Source organism: Rosa rugosa, chromosome 4, assembly GCF_958449725.1.
Source record: "Rosa rugosa chromosome 4, drRosRugo1.1, whole genome shotgun sequence".
NCBI classification, from domain to species: domain Eukaryota; kingdom Viridiplantae; phylum Streptophyta; class Magnoliopsida; order Rosales; family Rosaceae; genus Rosa; species Rosa rugosa.
The window spans coordinates 48,706,227-48,728,656 of NC_084823.1; the positions used below are offsets into that span (position 1 = coordinate 48,706,227).

The window sequence follows — 22,430 nt, forward strand, 5'->3', positions numbered from 1 at the left end:
ATATTTTATAAGAAAAAATACAGTTTTAGTCACTTAATTTTCGTTTGATTGACACTTTGGTCACTCGTGTTTATAAAATCTCACTTTAGTCACTCAACTTTAACTCCGACTATCACTTTAGTCCGCCGGTGAATTTTTCTGATAAAAAATGTCACATGATGCCCCACATGTCATTTTTTAAGGGTTATTTTTGTCCCTCACCATTTACCGCCATTTTCCTCAAACTCTTCACAATTGCCTCCAAAATCTATGGCTTCCCTCTAATTTTCCTCCCTTCCCCTTTTCCTTCAACCATTGTATCTCTCTTTTTCTATGGCCATTGTATCTCTCTTATTAAATTCATTAAACACATCAAACATTTTCTCTTTTTCTAGGACCTTCTCATATTTGTTTTCATGTCTGAGCTATTGGTTAACAGTCCCATATCATTACTAGAACACTTATAGAACATATTCTTACATGAGCAAAAGCTTTATGGGAATTGTCTTGTAAGATATCCACGCTTGTTTTTCAATGTCTTCATTATACATTCTTCCATAGATGTTCCAATGACCCACATGGATCCAATGTTGACAGTATTTAGTCTTTTACTGATATTATGTCACAACTGAGATATCTTCACATGTTACCAACATAACAGAAATGACCAAGTTTTTCTAATAAAAGGAAAAAAAAATTATAAAAAAAGTCCCATATCATTACCTCTGTTTTGTTGTTCTCCAATTGCAGCACGAGATCAAAAGCAAGCAAGGAGATCAATACGTCAATTATAAGTTTCAGATTTAAGAGAAATGGGAAGGTCTCAGATTTGGTTTGAATATAGGTTGAAATTTTCATTGAAGGATGAAAATAACCCTTAAAAAAGGGCATGTGAGGCGTCATGTGACTTTTTTTATCGGAAAAATTCACCGGCGGACTAAAGTGATAATCGGAGTTAACATTGAGTGACTAAAGTGAAATTTTATAAACATCAGTGACCAAAGTGTCAATCAAGCGAAAGTTGAGTGACTAAACTATATTTTTTCCTATTTTATATGTATGAGTCTTTGAGGTTGAAAATTGAAGACCCCTTTCCTCGATATCATTGTTTATGACTCATTCTCACCTTATTCTATAAAGATTGTCTCATGTTTTTAACAAAAATTTCAACAAAATAGCCTAACGAGAGAACTAATTGAAGTAACTGTAAATTTATTTAGGTTATCATTTAAATTACAAAGACTAAATATGGTGATTTTCTAGAATGCATTTTTCTTTTTCCATATATGACATTTCGTGGAGTATACACCAATCTCAAACTGAATGACCCATGACCCATCCAACATACTCCAACAGCTAATTATTTGACGATAGAAAAGGAGCACAATTATCGATGAGTTCTGTTATGCTTATTTCGTGTTAAAAAATAATTCACAAAGATTAAAATTGGTTCTTCATTCCAAGTAAGTGTTGATGCGGAATATAGTTACCATAAGGTGTTCACGCATTAAATAGTGAATTGTATTCAGTATTTCTCATTCTGAAATAGCTAATTAGAGAGTCCAATGATAGGCGGGCATAGTATTTATTGCACGTATAATTAAATACCATTATCACATTTAGATCTTACACAATTTTATTTGCAACAATACTAATTATACTCTCTTCTAAAGCGCTAGCGCTGGATGAATAGTAATAAGCCTAAGAGGTTGGATGATTTTGCGTCTTATCTCAGTTCTCTTTCATTGTTTTGCCACTGACTCATTTTTTATTGTTTTTGCACTGATGGGAAGAGTGATAGAGATAGAGGTTTTTCAGATTTTCTGCGAGATAACTGAGCGTTTGGTAGAATCTTGAACTTCCTAGATTCTTGTGTGATCGACACTTGATCAAAAGTAATCACTGATTAATAATAGAGTAATTAAAATGAATAAAGATATAACACATAAGTACCACACAATTACTTAATATACCTCGTCGCAAGTGCAAGCCTAATTGACGATTAAGAAACCGCAAGAATCGAATAAACGCCCCATCCAAATCCACATCAAATCTAAAAAGAATTTACCCCAAAAAATAAACTATCAAACGGAAGAAAAATACCACAAAAGAAACTTTCCTGGCGTATCCGTCAGTGCAAGTCTTTTTCAGTAGAAAATACTGCAAATCCAACTAACAGCTGTAGGCAGGTGAAATAAAGGTAAACCAACAAACGATTCCATTTTGACTCTGCAGCGAATAAATTCCCCTCCAATGTGAAAACCTTCCTATAATTCTTTTCTTTTCCCAAAATAAAGGAAAAAAATTTATTTCTAATATTCATGATGCTTCCATACACTTGCCAACCTTAACGGGCCAGCCCAGGCCCACTCCGCACCTCATTGTTTACGAAAAGGAAACGAATATCCGAATAATAACGGAAACCACCACTCCTACTTTTCCTTTGCGTGTGGGTCTTTCGCTGACGTCACCCATCCAAATCCCTTCTATAAATAATCGCCAAAATCACTCCCTGAGGTTTGAAGCCTGAAGCCCCCAACTCTCTTCTTCCTCTCTTCAAAGTTTAAATCCCTTCTCCAATTCTAATTCTAGATCCTTTTTCAACTTTAAAACACACTACACCATGGTAGCTGGTAACCAAAACAAAACCGCCACCGAAACCCTAAAATTCCTCTGCAGCTACGGCGGCAAGATCCTCCTCCGCCACACCGACGGCCAGCTCCGCTACGTCGGCGGCCACACCCGCGTCCTCTCCGTCGATCCCTCCATTTCCTTCTCAGGTTTGTTCAATTCCACTCCACTCGTTAGTTTTGACTGGAAATTTGACTCAATTTTGGAATTTCATTACTGATTTTGTGTTTTATGTTACAGAATTAATGGTGAAGCTCGCTGAGTTCTGCGGCCACTCCGTCACTCTCAGGTGTCAATTGCCGGACGGCGACTTGGAGACGTTGATTTCGATCAAGTCCGACGAGGATTTGGCGAATCTAATAGAAGAGTACGACCGTGTTTTTCCTTCGTCTCGTTCCTATAAGATCAGAGCGATTCTGTCTCCTCCGAAATCGCTGAAGCAAGTCTCGCCTGCTCAGTCCACAACATCGACCAGCGGCGACTGTTCGCCGTCGAAATCGCTCTACTCCGACTTCGATTCGCCGCCGAAGCGGTACTATTCCCCGACGGCGGTCGGGTTTCAGAGAGGGCCGGGCAAAGTGTGCTACTATCCTTGCCATGTCCAGCGAACTCCCTGCGAGATTCCGTATCAGCATCACCGTTATCACCAGCACCCCCATCAATTTCACGCTCCTCACTGCAATTGACCGGCGGCGATTCGGCGACCGGAACCCTAGCGTTGTTTGAGGAGAGGCTCTTTTTCACATTATAGATGATGATGACGAAAAAAAAAAGAAAATTAATCCGGAATTTAAGGAAAACAAAAATATGGGAATTTCGTGTTTGTTGTGAATTCGAGAGAGGATTTTACTTCTATTTTTCTTCCATTTTTTGGTTCATATTTTCGAGGTGTGGTATAATGACAAAAATATACGGGCGGCGCTTTATTAAGTTGCGCCGGGAATTGTGGTACATAACTTTTGTCAGTTTGGTCTCCGGTTACGGCCGTTAAGTCATTGCTGTCCAGAACGTTCTCTCCATGCTTGCCACGTGCCGTCGTAATTGGTGTGTCACTGCTCACTAGCGGACAAAATTTTGCAACTACAAGTCGTTTCTCGTTTGACGCGTTACCGTTTCGGTTACGCCCGTTTTAATTAGCTGTTTTGTTTATCGTATTATTATTTATTAGTCTTTAATTATTTGTGTTAATGATTTTTGTGTTTTGCAGGTGGCCTGTTTGCTGGGGGAATATTCTGGAGCGCTTGTGCTTTGAACTTGAAATGCCAGCTTGGTCTGAAAATTTGAGAATACTTAATGGGATTGGAATAATATGGCTTTAAAATAAAGTCATCAAATAATTATGAAAAATAAGTGACACGAACTTTCTAAGTGGACCAAGTCGGAAAACAGTTTTGGTTAAGCTGCCTAATTGCATATTGCAAAATCATCAAATAAGAAATAGAATTTGTCACGTGTCATGATTTTATTGGACGACCAGAGCAATTCAATAATCTGAGTGCTTGACCTTATTTGTTCTCTCGGGTCGCTATAACTATAAGGCTAGTTGTAAGATATATGACCAAGAGGGTATGTGGGAACGAATATATATGGTTGCCCCAGTTGGTGGCTAGTTGATCCTATCATCCTAATAAGAAGGAATGACTTTTGAAAAAGACAAAGTACTGGTCCAGAGGATGCTTCTAAGACAAGTTCACAGACTTTAGTCGACATTTTGCCAAGGTATTAAGCAACCTTAGGTGTGCCTCAAGAGCCTAGCTTTCTTCATGCATGACCCCCCCCAGAAAAATTGAAGTATTTGAGTATTTCTATGAATACCTGATATATAATAGTTTTGGAAGTTGAAATAGAATATTTTACTTCTTGTTGGTGACTTGGTCTTTCACAATAATATAATTTCAAGTGTTTTTCTCATGATCAATAGAAATATAATTCTAAGTTTATGCAATTGGCTCACTTTATTTTAGTCCCTAAATAAAAAGGTAGTCCTAGAGAGGACTATGTTGGGTCGGAGGAAGACTAGATTACAATTTTGTGATCGACATGAAGCTGGATATCGGGTTGGAAACTTGGAACATTAACACATATATAGCAGTCTTTAAGCTATTAGACCGGGTTTTAGTCGTGTTGGGCGGAGACTTGGTTGATGTGCTGTCTTTTGGGTTGATTGGTGCTCTTGCCAAAGATGTTTGTTCGGAGAGAATAGCTGTCAGGGCTTGATTGGCTAATTGGGCTTGAATCCCCATTTTGACTGGGTACACCATATTATTGAATTTATAATAGAGGGATAATTCTTAGGTTCACTGGGTGCACAATTTTCTTTGAGGAAACAGATTTTAAGTGCAAGGATCAACTCTGTAAAAAGTCACTTAAATTGGAATTATGTATATTAAACACATACACTATTCTCGTAAAAAAAAAAAAAACACATACACTAATTCATTACAATAGTAGTAATTGTCACAACCATGCATTTGTTTATTACAATTTGGATGAGTAAACGATATCTGATTCAATTTATAATATGGTTCAACACTTCATACAAGCTAGGTTGCAACAAGGCAAGCACATTATATTATGTCCCATAATCTTACGAAACTATGTAGCTTTATATAAATCAAACAAATTAGAATCTCAAATATTAGACTGGAAATTGTCCAAAACCAACTGAAGAAGTAGAGTGAGTTTTTCAATATGGAAACGATGTTGTCATTGGCCTTGGCTGAAGATTGTCCGAGTGAGATTTTCCCTAGGTATTGTGGCATTGACAGTGAACTTGTTACGAATATATCAAATTTCTTCTATGCAATTTTGGGTCGTGTGAGTGAAGAATAGAGAAAAAGAAGAACAAAAGAGAGTGAAATCCCCATAGGAAAAGTAGATGTTCATATATGTAAAAATACATTCATGTCTGCATGGTGTGAGATTACAACAATGTTTTTGAATGGAAAGGAGTGTGATTACAACAATATTTCTGAACGGAAAGGTGTGTGATTACAACAATATTTCTGAACGAAAAATTGTAAGAGCAAACAAGTGATCAGAGAGGGGATAAGGGAATTCGGGATTACTGCATCTGTGTATACCTAAAATGTATGTCATCCTAGCATCGACCGAGTAGCTCTGCAATGGTCTTGACAAACCTGTCAAGGTCATCCAGACCTAGCGTATAGGTTTGCTTCTTCTCAAAAAAGGCAAAAAGAGGCCATACGGAATGTACTATGATCATGAATATTAGAGCTGCAAGTCCAACTACATACACTCCATGAATATTGTGCCTCAATATCACTAGAAACTGATTATCCGAGGTTCTGTACCAGTCCAGAAGTTCTTGCAAAAGGTGCTCCCACAATCTTAGTCCATAAGGCCAGAAGGTTCCAAAAAAGGTAACAGCAAGAAGGTAGACACCCATCGCTCCAAAATGTACGTATACACCTTCCCAATGAGCTTGCCTGATTAAAACAATGAATGAAACATAGTGCATCAATTAATAGTTCACACAATAAGAATAAAAAGCAGAGAAGATTCAACTATCACTGCACCACAAACGCTTAATATCTAAAACGCTATAATAGCCCCCGTTATGGTAGATGTGTTGCTTTAGATAGCGTTTCTGGGAAACGATATCTATAAGTCTATAAGCATAACGTCGGAAACGCCTAGGGGTCGAGAGAACTTTTGCAGCTGAAGAGAGAGAGTCTAGGATCTTTTTTTCCTTGGATATCGTTCAATACGAAACCCTTAGTAGACCTCTATTGAAGACAAAAACAAAATGAATAATCCAAATTATATGAACTAAATCTTTGATAAGATATGAAGTAATTAAATATCAATCAAAGAATATATGATTGCCAAAAAAAAATATATATATATATATGATTGCCAAAATACACCTTAATTATCAATTTACACTCCAAACCTACAATGCGAAAATTAACCCCCAAGAACTTGGCGAAAATTGCCGATTTACACCCCCTCTGTCAAGTTTAACATCTTCTATTCAAATATGAGTCACATGTCCTGCATATGAGGGATAATATGGTCATTTTATATTTATTTGTAAAAATAAATGAAAAACAATTCTTTAGAAGGTATAACAATGGATGAACTACTAATATAATTAACAATGAACATGACATAATTTGTCCAAGGCTAAACAAGTCAACTAATATTCTACTCCATTATTCCATACTAGAAACTATTCACACCCTAAAAAGACCATATATAGAACGCGCCTCACCCGCAACATTTCTTCTCCTTTGTTTTCTTACTCATCCAGCTGCGCCTCTATGCCAGTGTGGGCCTTTGTGCTCGTTGGCGTGCAACGTGTGTGGTCACAAGGGACTGGTGTTCATTGGTTATTCGATGGTTGAACATCGGGATCGTTTGGCATGATGGTGTCTAGAAACGGGTTGGCGGAGCGTTGGGGTGGAGATCAGATCGCTTCTGATCTGGATTACGGAACGGTGATCGGATTTATAGGCGGAGTTGCTTGGTGGTTTGGCATCAGTTTGTGGTAGTTGTGTGGGATGGGCAACAATGACGACTAATGTTCCTTACTGCGTGTGTAGCGGTGAATGTGATTGAGGTCATTGATCAGGTATTGGTGCGGCCTATTCCAAGATCTATCTTAGTCTATTGGGTGGGTTTCAAGGGTTGGGACATTGGTTGCATCAGTTGTCGGCGTGGTGGCGGTGGTGTGAGAGTGGCGCAGACGCAGAACTGGTGGAGTTGAGTGGTTGTTGGGCTTGTGGTATCTGCTGGGTTGGTGGGTTGGTGGGTGGGGTTGGGCCACGTCATTGGGTTCCTTACTGCGTATGTATGGTTGGACAACCTTGAGTTTTAAGTTTGATTTTTTCTTTTATTTATGTTATTTAGTTGTTCATTGCCTTAGGGCTTTAATAAATTCCTACCGATTCTTGGTAGAGATAGGTGGGCGTTATCTTGGTTTGTGCACTCAGTGTGCCTTGTCTGCCCTAATGAGTCGGCAAGTTCCTTACTTCATTAAGTGGTCGCAGCCTCCTAGTGGTATGATGAAACTAAGTGTCGGGTAATATCCTCCGGTGGCAACATAGTGGGAAAGTTGGTATTCTTGGTTTATGGTTTCACGTGAGCAATATTTTTCCAGTATGTCACCACAATTATAATCGCAAATGGAGTAGTCAATGTTACACTCTTTACTAATAGTGCTTGTTAGAATACAGAGGTTATGCCCCACTCCTAGGCTGCTAGGTTATTTTCAGTTTTTTTTTTTGTCATTTTAGTTGTATCTTATTTTCTGTTTTCAATAAGTCCTTACCACTTTATGGTTTGGAGATGTGGGCTTTGTACCGACCTGCGCACCTTGTGTGCCATATCTGCTCTAGTTAGGCGGCGAGTTCCTTTTGTCAAATGACCACAACCTCTTAGTGGCAGGATGAAACTTAGTGTCATCGGGTTATATTTCCAGTGGCACCATAGTGGGAAAGCTGATCTTATCTATGGCTTCAAGTGAGCATTATTTTTCCGGTATGTCATCACAATAGTAAAGCAAATGGAGTAGCTTATAGAGCACTCTTCACTAAATGATGCATGTTAGAATGCATATGCTTAGTTGAGACGCTTGTTATTATCTCAGGTGGTTCTCTCAGTGCTTATTGTAATTTAGGGATAATGATGAAAGAGAATACAAAATTCCCTAAATTTACAACAATCTCTTAAATTCTAGGAAAAAAATTTTGAAGACTGTAAAATAGGATATATGTTAGAGTTGAAGCAGAAAAGTTATGTAGATTTTGAATTTTGCTTACCTATAATACATAACTTGGCTAAATCATGCAATTCTAATTAACCATAAGGTGCCTAAATTTTTATATCCCCACTTATATGTGCAGCAGTAGTTTTCAGGTAATTACGTTTTCAGGAAGTCATAGATAAGTAAGAAATGATCTTGGTTTGCTAAGTTGACTGGCCTTGTTTTCCTCTTGAGCCTTAACTTGAGTTTCTGAAATAAAGTTGGTCATTGATGAACTGCATAGTTGTCAATTTAACACATTTAGGATCGGTGCAGATCTATATATTGATTCTCTACAATTGTGGCCCTATTATGTGCGCGCAGAAAACATTCTTTTCAATTAACTCTTTATTTGCATGAAAAAGGCCATGATGCTACCGCTAATGACCTCCCTGCTTCCACTCAAATATAAGCACCGAGGATTGTATATGACCAAAATGGAAAAGGAGGTTGCAAAGAGGGTAAGGACTTTGAACCACATTTTCTTCTTCCTTTAATTTTTTGAAGTTTCCATATATTGATAGGAGATATTAATGTTGTATTGCTTTTTGTGGTGCTGCGTGTTTGAAATTCTTCTCGTGAACCTGAAATTAAACCTAGGATCTAATATTGTAGACATTGATCAAACTCCTTGCTTGATTCTTGACTGCTGGATCTCCGATCACCTCATAGAAATTCTACGTTTCAGAAGTCATTTGGTTTGCCGCTGGAAGAATTTCTCATCAGTGATTATTCTGCTATAGGAAAAATGAAAAAAGAGAAAAGACAAAAAGTAATTTCTAACTACAATTCGCAAATCATAGTATTGTTGATCTTACCCGCTTTGCTTTGCGGTCCAATTACGCCATGGCTAATCGATTTTGATAGATATGGGAGATTTGGGTTTTGCGATTTCTGGTCATCAAAAAAGAATTTCACCCGTGAACTCAAAATCTGCCCAAATTGCGAACATTAATCAAGAGCGGCCATCCATGAATATGACTAAACAATTTGTGCTTCAAAACATGGTTGGTTGCTTCTCTCGAAATGCGTTGGTTATTCAATTACTTCTACTATACTAGAGTTCCTTTTCTGTAGTCCTTTTGGTAACAAGATTATCGAACTACCTCGGTTACATTTGGAGGTGGATGAAAGAGTAGAGAAGTCACTGTCCAATACAACTGATGATCCAGCTCTGGATGGAAAAAATTCTGATTGTGTCGTCTTTGTCATCAGCACAGGAAAAAATTACAAATACACACATGCAATCTCAGAAGCAGAAACTAAAAGTGGACATATTGTATGACTACTAAAAGATAGTGTCTAAAATATAATGATAAATATCATGAGAAGAATTTCATGGCATGTTATTCAGTAATTTATATTGAACCCACTCTATTCTTTTTTAAGGTTTAGGGTAAGTTCTTTGTTTTTTCTTTTGTTATTTTTTAAATTTTGTTTTAATTAGAAGTTGTTTGTGATAGTGAACGAGAAGGAGCTATGTTCATTGTGCTGATCCTGTGACTAAATTTACTCATAGTATGAAAAACATCTAGATCAGATCGTTTAGCTTCAGTAGCTACTTACCTCGAGATTCAAGCAAAATATTCCTTCACACACGCATAATATACATTCTCATTCTTCAGTCTTCACTATGATTTTGTCGCACGATTGTATTGTTAGTTTTGCTCTATTTGAATTTGGGTTAACTACCTGGTTTCTCCTTATTGAGCAGTTTTGATCGATGATATCCCGTACTATGTTGCTATTTTTTTTTTTTTTTCAATTGAAGTTACTAGTAATTATATAAATCTCCTAAATGATAAGGACCTTATGATTGGTTTGTCTGCTTACTATTGAATATACTCTTCCTTTTAGAGTGCTGTAATTGGCACACGCTTTAAATTGTGATTAAGGTTATACTTTTTCTAATTTGATTACATCTAAGGTGGTTTTAGTTGGACCTCCAAATTTGATATTTGGACCTCCAACTTTTTTCAGTTATTAATAGACTTTGTCAAGTCATATGAAAAGACAAATAAGGACAGAGTGAGAAAAATGAAAAAAAAAAAAAAAACTTTTCTTACCTCCCCAAATATAACATTCAATTAAATTGGTTTTTTCTTTTTCTGTAATTTCATTATATTACCATATAGTTTTATAATTTACCTAAAACAACTAAGTAAAAATAATAATTTCTATACATGGCTCATCATTTAATGCAAAGTAAATTCAAAACAATCTAATTTGGAATTTTCTTAAACTAAATTAATTGAATATTATGATATAGTTATTACTCAATCTTCCAACCCAAAACCCATGAAATCCTTCTTTTAGCAAATTCAAAGGGATTCTAGCAACGTATCAAGATCAAGAACCAATCATCTGATTAATTTTGGTGGAGGAGAGACATACACATAAGAGAGCAATATCATGTGATTTTGATTCATTCTTATTCTCGTGGTTGAAGATAGAGATAAAAAGTAGAGTAACAGATTATTGTATCTCATGTTCAAGGGTGTTTTAGTAAAAATAAGGAGGTCTACTTAGCTTTTCAAGTATTCTAAAAAGTAAATTAGAGGTGTATTAAGTATAGGTCCATAGGAGGTCCAAATAGCAAATTTAGAGATCCAACTAGAACCACCCTTACATCTATCAAAACTAAATACTTTTTACACTTATTCAAAACTTTGATAATAACTTGTGGTGTTAGTAGTTCTATTCAAGTGGTCAATTGATTCTACATTCAATTATACTTAATGACACGTTTACTTACGAATGGAAATAAGGAAAATGATTCCGATATATGAGTTTTCTTGTGTTTACTAACTCATATAAGTATTAGAATAGTACAACACCTACCTCATTGTCAAGAATCGATTCCTGAATAATCCGAAGTTTAATACCTCTTGGGGCATGTGTTTAGGAATCAAAGTCTCATGAATGCATTTTTTCACCCAAACTATCCTTACGTATTTTTAATAACCCTAGATTACCCATAATCCTAGAAATATATACAACTCTCTCACGAACATTTATTTTTGTAAGGGGTACTTTAGTACTCGAACTAGTAGTAAACGAGAACAAGGTACGTTCAATGTGCTGATCCTATGACTAAATAGGTAGTTCGTTTAGCTGCTGTACCCGATTCAGACAGCTAGCTACCTTGAGATTTATATCACACCGACATAAGTTTTTTTAAGCTCATGTCAAATGCTTCTTCAAAAACCACCAAATTGTGCTTCTATAACTCGAATTCCAGACTCGAATCCATGAGACTCAAAAGAAGACCCCGCTGTTGCTAGGGTGAATGTGGGCAGCTGGCTTGTCCTGTGAATTCAAGCAAAATAATTCTTCACAATCTAGCACCAGTTTTATCACTTAGAATCCCTCTAAATTATGAACTTACCCCGTACCCCTATGTGATACTAACCCACCTGCCATTCTCATTCTGAGTCTGACAACAAGACCATCCAAAGTAGATAACTGGAAAAGTTGAGCCTCATTACGGGTCATTGTATACAACTGTGTAAATGATGGATACCAAAGCATAAAAGCAACTATGGCGGAAGCTACGCCCATATAAATGTGGCTCAATTGGCACAAGTCAACAGATTTGTTTAAGAGAACATGGAGCGCACACATTGATATATTGACGCCAGATCATGAGCAGGTATATAATGTTAAAATTAAAAACAGAAGAGGGGTTCCGGCATTTTCAACCGGTTTCCTGTTCAAACTCTTCGCCCTCAGAATCCTCTGCATTGTCCACATCATCATCATCAGCATCATTATCATAGTCTTCTTTATCAACATCAACAGTCGGTTTCCCAATCATAATCTGGTTGCTGTGGCTCTTTCGGATTTCATTACACTGCAAAAATTGTTCATATGAATGCTAACAGCAAGCCAACTTAAAAAGGAGAACAGTAATAAGTGCAAAACACAATGCTGTAATTCCTATTTCCTAAGACTATACTTTCAAGACACTTTAAAAACAAGCACAAATGCCATCAAATGCAAGGAAAAAAAAAAAAGTGCTTTTACCAAATTGTTATCCCTCTAATCTGATATGTGCCTTTTCGGCTTGACTCAATTCAAACACAAAATCTTCCTTCAGAATGCAATGCTTTTATCATTTACAAAGATCATGTTCATATGGATTTGAGGTACCCCTATGTCTCAGACTATACTTATCATCTTAATGCAGTTGCACTTTACTATTGTGAATCCGCTATTCTAACTTCCAGAACGTCAAATTCATTCTTTCTTCTTTTGTCTTTTGACAACTAGGGTGAGAACCCCAGCTGACCTTGGGGAACTAATAGCCTAAGCCAGTAATGGTATCCTACTGTCTTACAGGGGATAAGGTTCAAACCATTTGAAAACTATACTCTTCCTTGAGGCTTTACTAGGTGTCCACAGATGCTGAGTTTCGACAAACTCAAAACTGTCAAATTCCCCTTTGCAAGTTACACTCTTGAAACCCCTATCTTCGAGGCTCTAACTCAAACTTATTCCCAAGGACCAAAATTTACCCAAAGTTCAACGTAATTGCTTTCTATGAATTTCCGAGGTCAGTCAGACAGGAATCCAACTCCAATCTAGTGCAAATCCTAAAAACCATGAACTCCCAACAATATTGGTCTATACATCGAGAATTCAGAGTCGAAGGACCAAATCTCTACACTCACAAGTTAAGAATTAACAGAGTAGTGTCCATCCTTCTAATTTAAGAATTCTACACTCACAATTAAAACTTATGGATCCAAACCTCTCCTTTTGGAGAACCAATAAAGATCTTCAACAAGGTGCACCACACAAGTGAGCAAACAATACACAACACCTTAAAGCTTCTCAAGCATATCTAACCCTAAAATGAATTGCCAACCACAAACACTTGGACAGACAGAGAAGACTAAAAAGCTCAAAACTTTCAGACATTTCAATTGATTAACAGAACAAAAGCTCCTACTTTAGTCACGACTGAAACAAATACCAAACCATATGAAGTAATTAGGAACTATTCCACTTCAAATTAGGTTCCTTTTTTCCACATTTACAGTCACTAACACATTTCCCCTTTCATTCCAAAACCTCAAATTGCTCAAAAATTAGGTGAGATTTCGTATAGATGGTATCAAAATTAGATAAGGAAATGAAAAAAAGGGGTGAAATTGAGATTTGAACAAGTACCTTTTCGTCGTAATCGGCCTCCTCCATAGCGAGGAGGAGCTCTTCGCTGTGGGGTTGGGGCCATTGAGACGGCAGCAGAAACGACGTCGGAATTGTCCTGGTTGACCACGGATACTGTTTCATGAAGCCTGGAAACTGTAACATTGTCGCCGGACGGTGACCGGATAAAGTTGGAGAGAGACCTGCTCGTCGCTCAACTGGCTCTGTGTTGTAAGTTGTAACCAGTCCTTTATATTTGGACTATTTGTTTTTATATATATATTTTTTAAACAAGATTGAGCTCTCATGTAAAAAGAAAAATGTGTCTAGATGTTTCAGTTTCGTCAGACCCACCTACTATGATTTAGGAGTTTATTAAAAATTTTGATAAGAAAATAAAAATATATGATTTTAACTAAAATCGTGTGCTTCTATAGTTTTAAGTGATAAAATCGTCGTTTTGAACGATATATATATATATATATATATATATATATATATAATATATACATATATATTTTTTTAAAGGAAGGTCTAAGGTTGGTTTTTATGGAGTTGAAAAAATATATTATATATCGGTGTACTTAGGCAGCCACTTACATGAATCTAGAGATCGATAACCTAATTAGAAATAAACATCGTTAGCCTCACTTGTCATATACATTGTTTGACATAAGCCTAGAAATAAACATCATTAGCCTTATTCATTGTGTGTACCATCAATCTCACTTGTCATAATAATCATCGTTAGCTTTACTTGTTATAATCATCCTTAATGCTTATCTTGTTTACAAATGAATCATAAAGATTTCATTGGTGAGTTAGTGTCAGCTCAGAGTAAAGAAAGCAATTTGAATATAAAAATGTACTTATCCATATTAGATTGGTTGCGTTTTGGCATGTGCAGCTTATGATTCAAGACAAGTTGACAGTGATCTTGAACAAACACAGAACTAAAACAGAGGCATTTGATTCCTCCCCTATCCCTTTATTTATTTTTTAGTTCAGTTTGATTCCCTTCTCAAAAGCCTCAAGAAGTAAAAGAACCCGCATCATCATGGGGAATGATATACAAAGAATACAAACATGAGGGAGGATTCAGTGCACCGACATAAATGGATGGTTAGATATATTAAATACACTCTTAAATTACTAATAAAAATATTAATTATAAATGAACAGGACATAATTTGTCCACTTACCGACTCACATTATATTTGCCTCTCACTTCCTTCGTGTTCCCCCTCTCTTGCTTCCACGTTTTCCCATGGCTTCCATGTCACACTTTGCCACCACCAAATAGAAATATATCGCTAAACCCTCGTTAAACACCACCACCACCACCAAATAGAAATATATCGCTAAACCCTCGTTAAACACCACCACCACCACCAACAACAACAACCCAACTCTCTAGCTTTTTAAACGCACTCAAACCCACCTCTATTTATTACCCCCCGTCTCTTCTTTTTATGCTCACAAGGCGCAACTACCATGAGGCTTTACGTGTATGTGATGGAAGCTCATGACTTGGTTGTGAAGGACTCTTGCTTTGTGGAGCTTCAGGTTGGGAAGCACAAGTCCAAGACTAGGATTTTGAGGAACACCAACAACCCTGCTTGGAATGAAGAGTTTGTGTTCAGGGTGTATGATATGAATGAGGAGCTACTTGTGTCTGTTTTTCACCAGGATGATGACTCTAATGGTCTGTTTAATGGGGCGAAGTTAGTCGGCCGGGTTCGGATTCCGGTGGGGTCTGTTGCTGCTGAGAATAATAGTACCTTGCCGCCCGCATGGTATTCTTTTGAAAGGCCCAAGTCCGGGAAGTTCATCAATACAGATTGTGGTTAGTCCCTCTTTGCCTGTTTACTTGTTGGCTTTGGATTTCAAGAATGCTTTTTTACAGGCGTTGCTCATATTTTTACTGTGGGTGAATTAGAACTTGGATTGACATTGATGCTACTACATTCCATCTTTTATTAATCCACTTATGAATGTGTCAATTCTTATACGTACGTACAACCCCAATAACAAGGAACTGCTATGAACTTGATGAGAACTGCTGGGCTTTTGTTTTTTGTCCTTTCCAATTGCAGTTTCAATTGTTTTAGTTAATAATATTTTAACTGCTTACAGAATGAGGTTATTTAGTTCATTCATGGAGCCGCATTTGAAGATTCCATGAAAAATGCGGTGGAGTTGTTTAGTGGATTGTTATTTCTCATAGCTAGCTTTTAGAACAGATGATCTCTTTTCTTATGTAACTTAATTTTGTTTTTGTGATGACTATTCATTCCTTAGTTTTGAATTTTTCGGCTCACATATTAAGGAAATAAATTATGTTTCTGTTCGTTTCTAGGGAGCTTCGATGGGAAATGTAAAAGTGAAGCTGTTTCTAGCGAAATCAGTCATGCTTTACTCTTTCACGTTACCTTTCTGAAGTTGATAGTGGTAGACCAAACCCTATACTTCCTCTTATAATTGATATCTTAGTAGAACTCCGTATTGCTGAGTATATTTTCTGGTTCTTAAATGTGTATTGGTAGTTTTCAGGTCATAGATAAGTCATAGGGAAGTCTGTAAGAAATTACCTTTGTTTGCTAACATGACTGCATTGTCTTCCTCTTGAGCCTTAACTTGGGTTTGTGAAATGAAGTTGTCGATTCAGCCATTCATGTGGTGCATTATTGTCCATTTCAGATTTTTAGCATCAGAGCAGATTATTGATATTGAATCTTTGTCCTGTATGTACAGGAAAAATTCTTCTCACTCTATCGTTGCATGAAAAAGGCCATGATGCCGCTGCTAATGACCTCCCTTGTTTGCACTCAAATATAACTGAGGAGCCTAAAGAGATTGACAGTCCATTTGTATCATCTAATAGTGTCTTATGTTCCAAATCTCCATGTGGAAAGATACCGGGAGGAAAACAATGGGTGAAGGCTCTTAGGAGACGTATGGACAGGCTTCTTCATAAGAATGATGAAGCTTCAAGAACTGATGATTCCTCAGAGCTGTCTAGTTCAGTATCTGACTATGAAGATTGCATGGAGGAACAGCATTCTAATTGTAGCTTTGAAAAGTCTCTTGAAATGATGCAGTCAAGTGAGAGCGAACAAAAAATGCCAGAGAATCTTCCGGGGGGAATTCTTATTGATCAGGCTTATGTTGTTTCATCAAGTGATCTTAATGCATCTCTTTTTACCCCAAATTCACAGTTTAGGAGAGATTTAGCAGAACTGCAGGGGACAACAGATGTACATGAGGGGCCTTGGACATGGAAATCAGGAGAGATGTCGTGTTTAACAAGGGTAGTTACCTACATAAATGCTGCAACAAAGTTGGTTAAAGCTGTTAAAGCCACAGAGGAGCAAGCATATCTCACAGCAAACGGAAGGGAATTTGCTGTATTGGCAAGTGTTTGTACACCCGAAGTTCCATATGGAAGTTCATTCAAGGTTGAATTGCTTTACAAGATATTGCCTGGACCAGAGCTACCTTCAGGGGAAGAATCTTCTCGCCTTGTGGTATCCTGGGAAGTTAACTTTCTCCATAGCACATTGATTAAAGGCATGATTGAAGGAGGAGTTCGACAGGGACTTAAGGACAGTTTCGAGCAGTTCTCCATCTTGATGGCTCAGAAGTTTAAAGTGCTGGATTCTACAGATTTGTCTGACAAGGATCATATCCTGGCTAATATGCAGGCAGGACACCAATCAGATTGGGAATTGGCAAAGGAATACTTCTGGAATATGACTGTTGTTTCCACTATTTTTATGGTTTTATATATCATGGTGCACATTTTACTTTGTGAACCAAGTAAACTCCAAGGCCTAGAATTTCATGGACTTGATTTGCCAGATAGTATCGGAGAGTTTATCACATGTGGAATTCTAGTCCTTCAATTGGAGCGCATTTATAATATGGTTCAACACTTTGTGCAAGCTAGGTTGCAACAAGGCAAGCACATTATATTATTTCCCATAATCTTACGAAACTATTTAAGTCTTTTATTCAGTCACTTGATCTCACATCTCTGAATTGTCCAATAATTAAACAGGAAGTGATCATGGAGTCAAATCCCAAGGTGATGGATGGGTTCTCACTGTTGCCTTGATTGAAGGGACAAACCTAGCCTCCTTGGATTCATCAGGGTTCTCTGATCCCTATGTGGTTTTCACCAGCAATGGTAAAACAAGAACAAGCTCTGTCAGGCTTCAAACTACTGATCCTCAATGGAACGGTAAGGACTTTTTCTTCTCTTATCAATATCTTTTTATCCCCATTTTCACTTATCAATCATGGAAAGTCATGCAGACATACTTGAGTTCGATGCTATGGAAGAACCTCCATCAGTTCTGGACGTGGAAGTTTTTGATTTTGATGGCCCTTTTGACCAAGCCATGTCTCTAGGGCATGCTGAGATCAATTTTCTGAAACACTCAGCTACTGAACTCGCAGACATGTGGGTCTCCCTTGAGGGAAAGCTTGCTCAGTCTTCTCAATCAAAGCTGCACTTGAGAATCTTTCTGGACAATAACAAAGGACTTGAAACAATTAAGGAGTATATGACCAAAATGGAAAAGGAGGTTGGAAAGAAGGTAAGGACTTTGTAACACCTTTTCTTCTTTCTTTAGTTTTCTTGAGTTAATCTATGATAGTCTAGAACTTTCACGTACTTGAGTTGCCCATTCATAGGTCATATTATTGTATTTCCTTTTGTGGTGCTGTGTTTGAAATTCTTTTCTTGAACCGAAATTGAACCTAGTTTCTACCATAGATAATGATCAAACCCCTTGCTTGATTCTTGACAGTTGGATCTCCGGTCGCCTCATAGGAATTCTACATTTCAGAAATTGTTTGGGTTGCCACCAGAAGAATTTCTCGTCAGTGATTTTACATGTGCACTGAAAAGGAAAATGCCAGTGCAGGTAACAGCTTTCGTTTTTATGACATTATTCCATTACTTGAAAAAGAAGAAGATTAAAAAAGGAATTTGCAATCATAATAAATGTTCTTAGACTCGGCTGGTGTTTGACACACAAAGTAGATTGAAATGAGTGTTTACAAAGCATATGTATTAGATGAGGATTGTTGTACATAGCTAAGTATAGTGTATTAGGTGGCATTGAGTTAAAGTCTTTACTATGATGACTTTCTGATGCAGGGCCGACTTTTTCTATCTGCAAGAATAGTCGGGTTTTATGCAAACTTGTTTGGACACAAAACAAAATTTTTCTTTCTTTGGGAGGATATTGAAGATATCCAAGAGCATCCTCCCTCCCTATCATCTGTGGGAAGCCCTTTGCTGGTCATTGTTTTGAAAAAGGATCGAGGTATTGATGCAAGGCATGGGGCAAAGTGCCAAGATGAAGAAGGCCGGCTTAGATTTTATTTCCAATCATTCTTGTCGTTCAGTTCAGCAAGCAGGTAGTGGTATTAGGATTCCACATTTGAGATAGAGATGATTTTGTTTATGCCAAAGTCTTTTATACGTATAGAAGGTATTTGATGACCAATTACATTTCCTGGCAGGATGATAGTGGGCTTGTGGAGAACAAGAGCACTAAGTCCAGATCAGAAAGCACAAATTGCTGAAGATCTGGATGATCATGAAGAAAGGTCCAAGATGCTTGAAGATACTGAATCCATACTCAATCTTGAAGATACAAAGATGTCTAAAGTTTGTACTGCAGAAATACCTGTGAATGTGAGTTGTGGTTCCCTTTCTTCTCTTTTCTTCGTTTGTTACACCTTAAAGATAGGCTTCTGCAGAGTTTGTCCTTTTTTTATGTGAAAATGAACTTTAAATAAATGAAAGACGGCAAAACTTGCGATGCAGCTTTGAAAGTTTTTCATTAGAGAGAGAGAGATAATGAATACTCTCTAGGTCAATCAAAATCGTCAATCCTAATAGATTGTTTATTCTACTACTTAGACCCTCCTGGAAAATTGTGCAGACAAAATCTTTGATGGAAATGTTCAATGGAGGAAAGCTGGAGCACAAAATTATGGAGAAATCAGGTAGTCTTAACTATGCAACTACTGCATGGGAACCTATAAAGCCAAATATCTTTGAGCGACGTTTGTCTTATAGATTCAACCGCAATGTTTCCATCTTTGGGGGAGAGGTGGCATGCAGACAACGAAAGTCTCCAAATGCAAATGGTGAGGGATGGATCATCGATGAAGTTATGGCCCTGTACGGTGTTCCATTTGGCGATCATTTTCGGGTATGTGACATCAAAATGAGAATCACCAGCTTTTGTTTTCACCTATTTGCTACTGCTCGAGTAATATACATTCTATTTCTTTATGCAGGTTCAGTTAAGGTACCGGATTGAGAAATCTGCCCTTGCTCATAATGCATGTAAATGCAATGTCTATGTCAGGGTCACCTGGCTCAAGAGCACGATGTTTCTGGAAAGGATCAAACACAACATAACTGGGAAGTTTGCTCATAGACTGAAGGATATATTTGAAATGGTAGAGAGAGAGATTCTCTTGACACCTCAACAGGACATTGGCCTTTGATAATTGTTAAAGTGCTAATAGGACATGCTAAAAGTAAATCCTGTTTTTCTTACGTAGTTTCATTAAATTGAATTATAGAATATATAGATGACATGCCCTAAGTTAACTTCTTCCTCTTTGTCACAATTGTTTTCGAGAAATTTTGATAAATGACCTATTTTACGTATTCAAATTGATTTTTAACCATGTTTTATCAAATAGTTAAAGAATGACCAAATGAACAGATTAAAAGTCCTAATTACCCCATTTTGTGTAACCCATCTACCGTAAGACAAATAATGCAAAGAGAAATATACCTTTTGCGTAATTTCTACGAAGATATACAGAGGAACTGTCAGCTCCTTGCAAGTTACCTCCACAAGCTTCTGAAACTTGTGGCTTGAAAAAATTTGTTTACAACCTTTTGGAGCAATCCTAAGCTTAGACATCTGAGCTAAATGCTTGTAAATTCTATTTACAACCTTTTGACCACTGCTTCTGCGCCCTAGCATAAAGATTTTCCTCAAATGCCAACTCAAGAGATTGCTCACTGTTTTGATTCAGATAAATACCTTTTTGGGAGACTTAAGAGAATGTCTTCAATTTTTCCATGGCCCAATCCATGTCAACTACAACTGCTTCAACAATGTGCGGCATATAGGAATTTATTGCCGAACTTGTTTGATGGTTTATGAGGGGGTATATCTCGGACACCTCTGCTGGGGTATCTCCCTATAATCCAATAACCTGTAACAGCCCGATCTCTAGAGATATAGCTAGATCATTTGGACAAAGAAATTAGTTTCAACAAGGGGAACCCCAACATCTTGATTTCCTCATAGATTAAAGTTCTCAAAGGGTCTTCATTTTGCAGGGAAGAGAAGATTTTATATGACTAAGGGACACATTCAAGACAAAAGAAATAAATTCAGAGCTGCATTTGGATGTCTTGCTGGTAGACTGACTCTGCATTTGGGAAGCTTCAACATTATTAGAATAATCAGTACCAAGTAGTCTCAACAGTGTTTGCAATATCTGGTATATGCTTGAAGTTGCAAAGAAGGAAATCCGTCTTGTTCAGTACATCGTCAGCAGAAGTGCGAGTACTCCTTTTTCTTATTGCGGTACTCTTGCTGGAGAATGGCAGAAGGGTTACACAAAATTTTAATAGGGGTAATTAAGACTTTTGATTTGTTTGTATGGTCATTTTTCAACTATTTGATAAAACATGGTTAAAAATCAATTTTAAGATGTAAAATAGGTCATATGTTTCTGAACGAATAGATTTGTTTAATGGTTTTTGCCTCATAATAATTGGGTCCAAGCTCTGAATTGTTGTTTAATACTGTAAATGCATGCACAAAAATGATATTTCTGTTCTATTCTGGTTGGAGTTTATGATCTATTGTATGCATATGTCATATTTGTTTTTCAAAGAAAGTTTGTATGAAGGTGAAGAGTTTAGGCTGCATCAAAAGCAACTAGCTGATTGCTTGTTTCAAAGGTAAAAGGTTACCCGGCCTGTTGTCTGTCAATATCTATTTGGTTGCAAATAAATAAGGTCTTTCGCTTTAAGTTGGCAAATCATATGAGATTTAAACAGTAGTGAAGTCGAATTGCAAAACATAGTTTTATGCCCATGGAGCTGGATCCTTATTTGATGTGTGCGAGGATTCTGATTACATTCGATACTCCTATTGGTAAGAACATTCTCATGTTATTAACATTAATACCATACACACTGTATGATCACTCTAATGTGTGAGTGAGAATTTGGTTTCTGTCATTACTAATTAATAACACAATTTCTTTCTCGTGGAGTGGAGTGGGTAACGGTAATAAATGACTGGTGAAATACTTCTCCAACCCATCTTTCATACACACGTGTATTTGACATTGTGCCTTTCTCTGTCAAATTTGACAACCCCAGCTCTCTTTGTCTTTTATTTGTTTATTGTTTCTTTCTCTCTCCCTCTTTCTTTCTCGCCTCTATCTCTTCCCTTCTGCGTTCTCATCTCTCTCTCTCTCTCTCTCTCTCTCTCATTCTTATCTTACCCAGACCAAAACAACACATGAAAAACCTTCATGAATCCTACTTGCTTCTTAGCTTGTCCTAAAGGCTAAAGCACATGATGATCAATGTGGCAAAACCCAGCTCCCAAATAGTCATGAAAACCCAAACTACTTCTGCAACTTTCGCAATTGTCTCCTTCCTTCTTCTCCATGCTTTCGCGGCAGCTTCAGATTCAATCCAAGACACCTTCCTCTAATGCCTTTCCAATCTTTCTCAATCCCCATCGCCACCAATCTCATCAGTCACCTATTTCCCCACAAACACTTCATACACACCAATTTTACATTCCTACATAAGAAACCTTAGATT

At 37.2% G+C, this 22,430-nt stretch overlaps 3 protein-coding genes and 1 long non-coding RNA gene across 5 annotated transcripts; 2 read left to right on the forward strand and 2 right to left on the reverse strand.

The window, feature by feature from the left end:
- Positions 1 to 2,486: 2,486 nt before the first annotated feature.
- LOC133743532 (protein PAL OF QUIRKY-like) lies at positions 2,487 to 3,476 on the forward strand. Its single transcript, XM_062171508.1, has 2 exons — positions 2,487 to 2,759; positions 2,851 to 3,476. The coding sequence occupies exons 1-2, from the start codon at positions 2,603 to 2,605 to the stop codon at positions 3,294 to 3,296; spliced, it is 603 nt and encodes a 200-aa protein (XP_062027492.1). The 5' UTR covers positions 2,487 to 2,602; the 3' UTR covers positions 3,297 to 3,476.
- Positions 3,369 to 9,641, reverse strand: LOC133743534 (uncharacterized). Its single transcript, XR_009863149.1, has 2 exons — positions 6,848 to 9,641; positions 3,369 to 6,059 (listed from the first exon to the last, which is right to left on the reverse strand). It is a non-coding gene; the product is annotated as an uncharacterized LOC133743534 (long non-coding RNA).
- Positions 9,642 to 11,910: 2,269 nt separating this feature from the next.
- On the reverse strand, positions 11,911 to 13,791 carry LOC133745412 (uncharacterized). Its single transcript, XM_062173476.1, has 2 exons — positions 13,556 to 13,791; positions 11,911 to 12,233 (listed from the first exon to the last, which is right to left on the reverse strand). The coding sequence occupies exons 1-2, from the start codon at positions 13,697 to 13,699 to the stop codon at positions 12,078 to 12,080; spliced, it is 300 nt and encodes a 99-aa protein (XP_062029460.1). The 5' UTR covers positions 13,700 to 13,791; the 3' UTR covers positions 11,911 to 12,077.
- A 453-nt stretch (positions 13,792 to 14,244) lies between these two features.
- Positions 14,245 to 20,240, forward strand: LOC133707369 (C2 and GRAM domain-containing protein At5g50170). 2 transcript variants are annotated; one of them, XM_062132928.1, is made up of 10 exons: positions 14,245 to 15,380; positions 16,289 to 17,494; positions 17,595 to 17,777; positions 17,852 to 18,135; positions 18,349 to 18,465; positions 18,702 to 18,964; positions 19,070 to 19,244; positions 19,495 to 19,558; positions 19,632 to 19,767; positions 19,856 to 19,995. In XM_062132928.1, exons 1-10 carry the CDS (start codon positions 15,029 to 15,031, stop codon positions 19,863 to 19,865), a joined length of 2,790 nt encoding a protein of 929 aa, XP_061988912.1. In that variant the 5' UTR covers positions 14,245 to 15,028; the 3' UTR covers positions 19,866 to 19,995. The 2 variants fall into 2 exon arrangements, with proteins under 2 accessions (XP_061988912.1, XP_061988911.1); XM_062132927.1 differs by having other exon boundaries at positions 14,250 to 15,380; positions 19,495 to 19,767; positions 19,856 to 20,240.
- The last annotated feature ends 2,190 nt before the right edge of the window (positions 20,241 to 22,430 follow it).

Excerpts from the sequence above, each read along its gene's own strand:
- LOC133743532 (XM_062171508.1), top strand. The coding sequence starts at position 2,603 with ATGGTAGCTGGTAACCAAAACAAAACCGCCACCGAAACCCTAAAATTC. Across the intron at positions 2,760-2,850 it reads TCCCTCCATTTCCTTCTCAG|AATTAATGGTGAAGCTCGCT; the intron begins GTTTGTTCAATT and ends TTTATGTTACAG.
- LOC133745412 (XM_062173476.1), bottom strand. The coding sequence starts at position 13,699 with ATGTTACAGTTTCCAGGCTTCATGAAACAGTATCCGTGGTCAACCAGG. Across the intron at positions 12,234-13,555 it reads AGGCCGATTACGACGAAAAG|TGTAATGAAATCCGAAAGAG; the intron begins GTACTTGTTCAA and ends CAATTTTTGCAG.
- LOC133707369 (XM_062132927.1), top strand. The coding sequence starts at position 15,029 with ATGAGGCTTTACGTGTATGTGATGGAAGCTCATGACTTGGTTGTGAAG. Across the intron at positions 18,466-18,701 it reads AAAGGAAAATGCCAGTGCAG|GGCCGACTTTTTCTATCTGC; the intron begins GTAACAGCTTTC and ends TTTCTGATGCAG. Across the intron at positions 19,245-19,494 it reads CTGCAGAAATACCTGTGAAT|ACAAAATCTTTGATGGAAAT; the intron begins GTGAGTTGTGGT and ends AAAATTGTGCAG.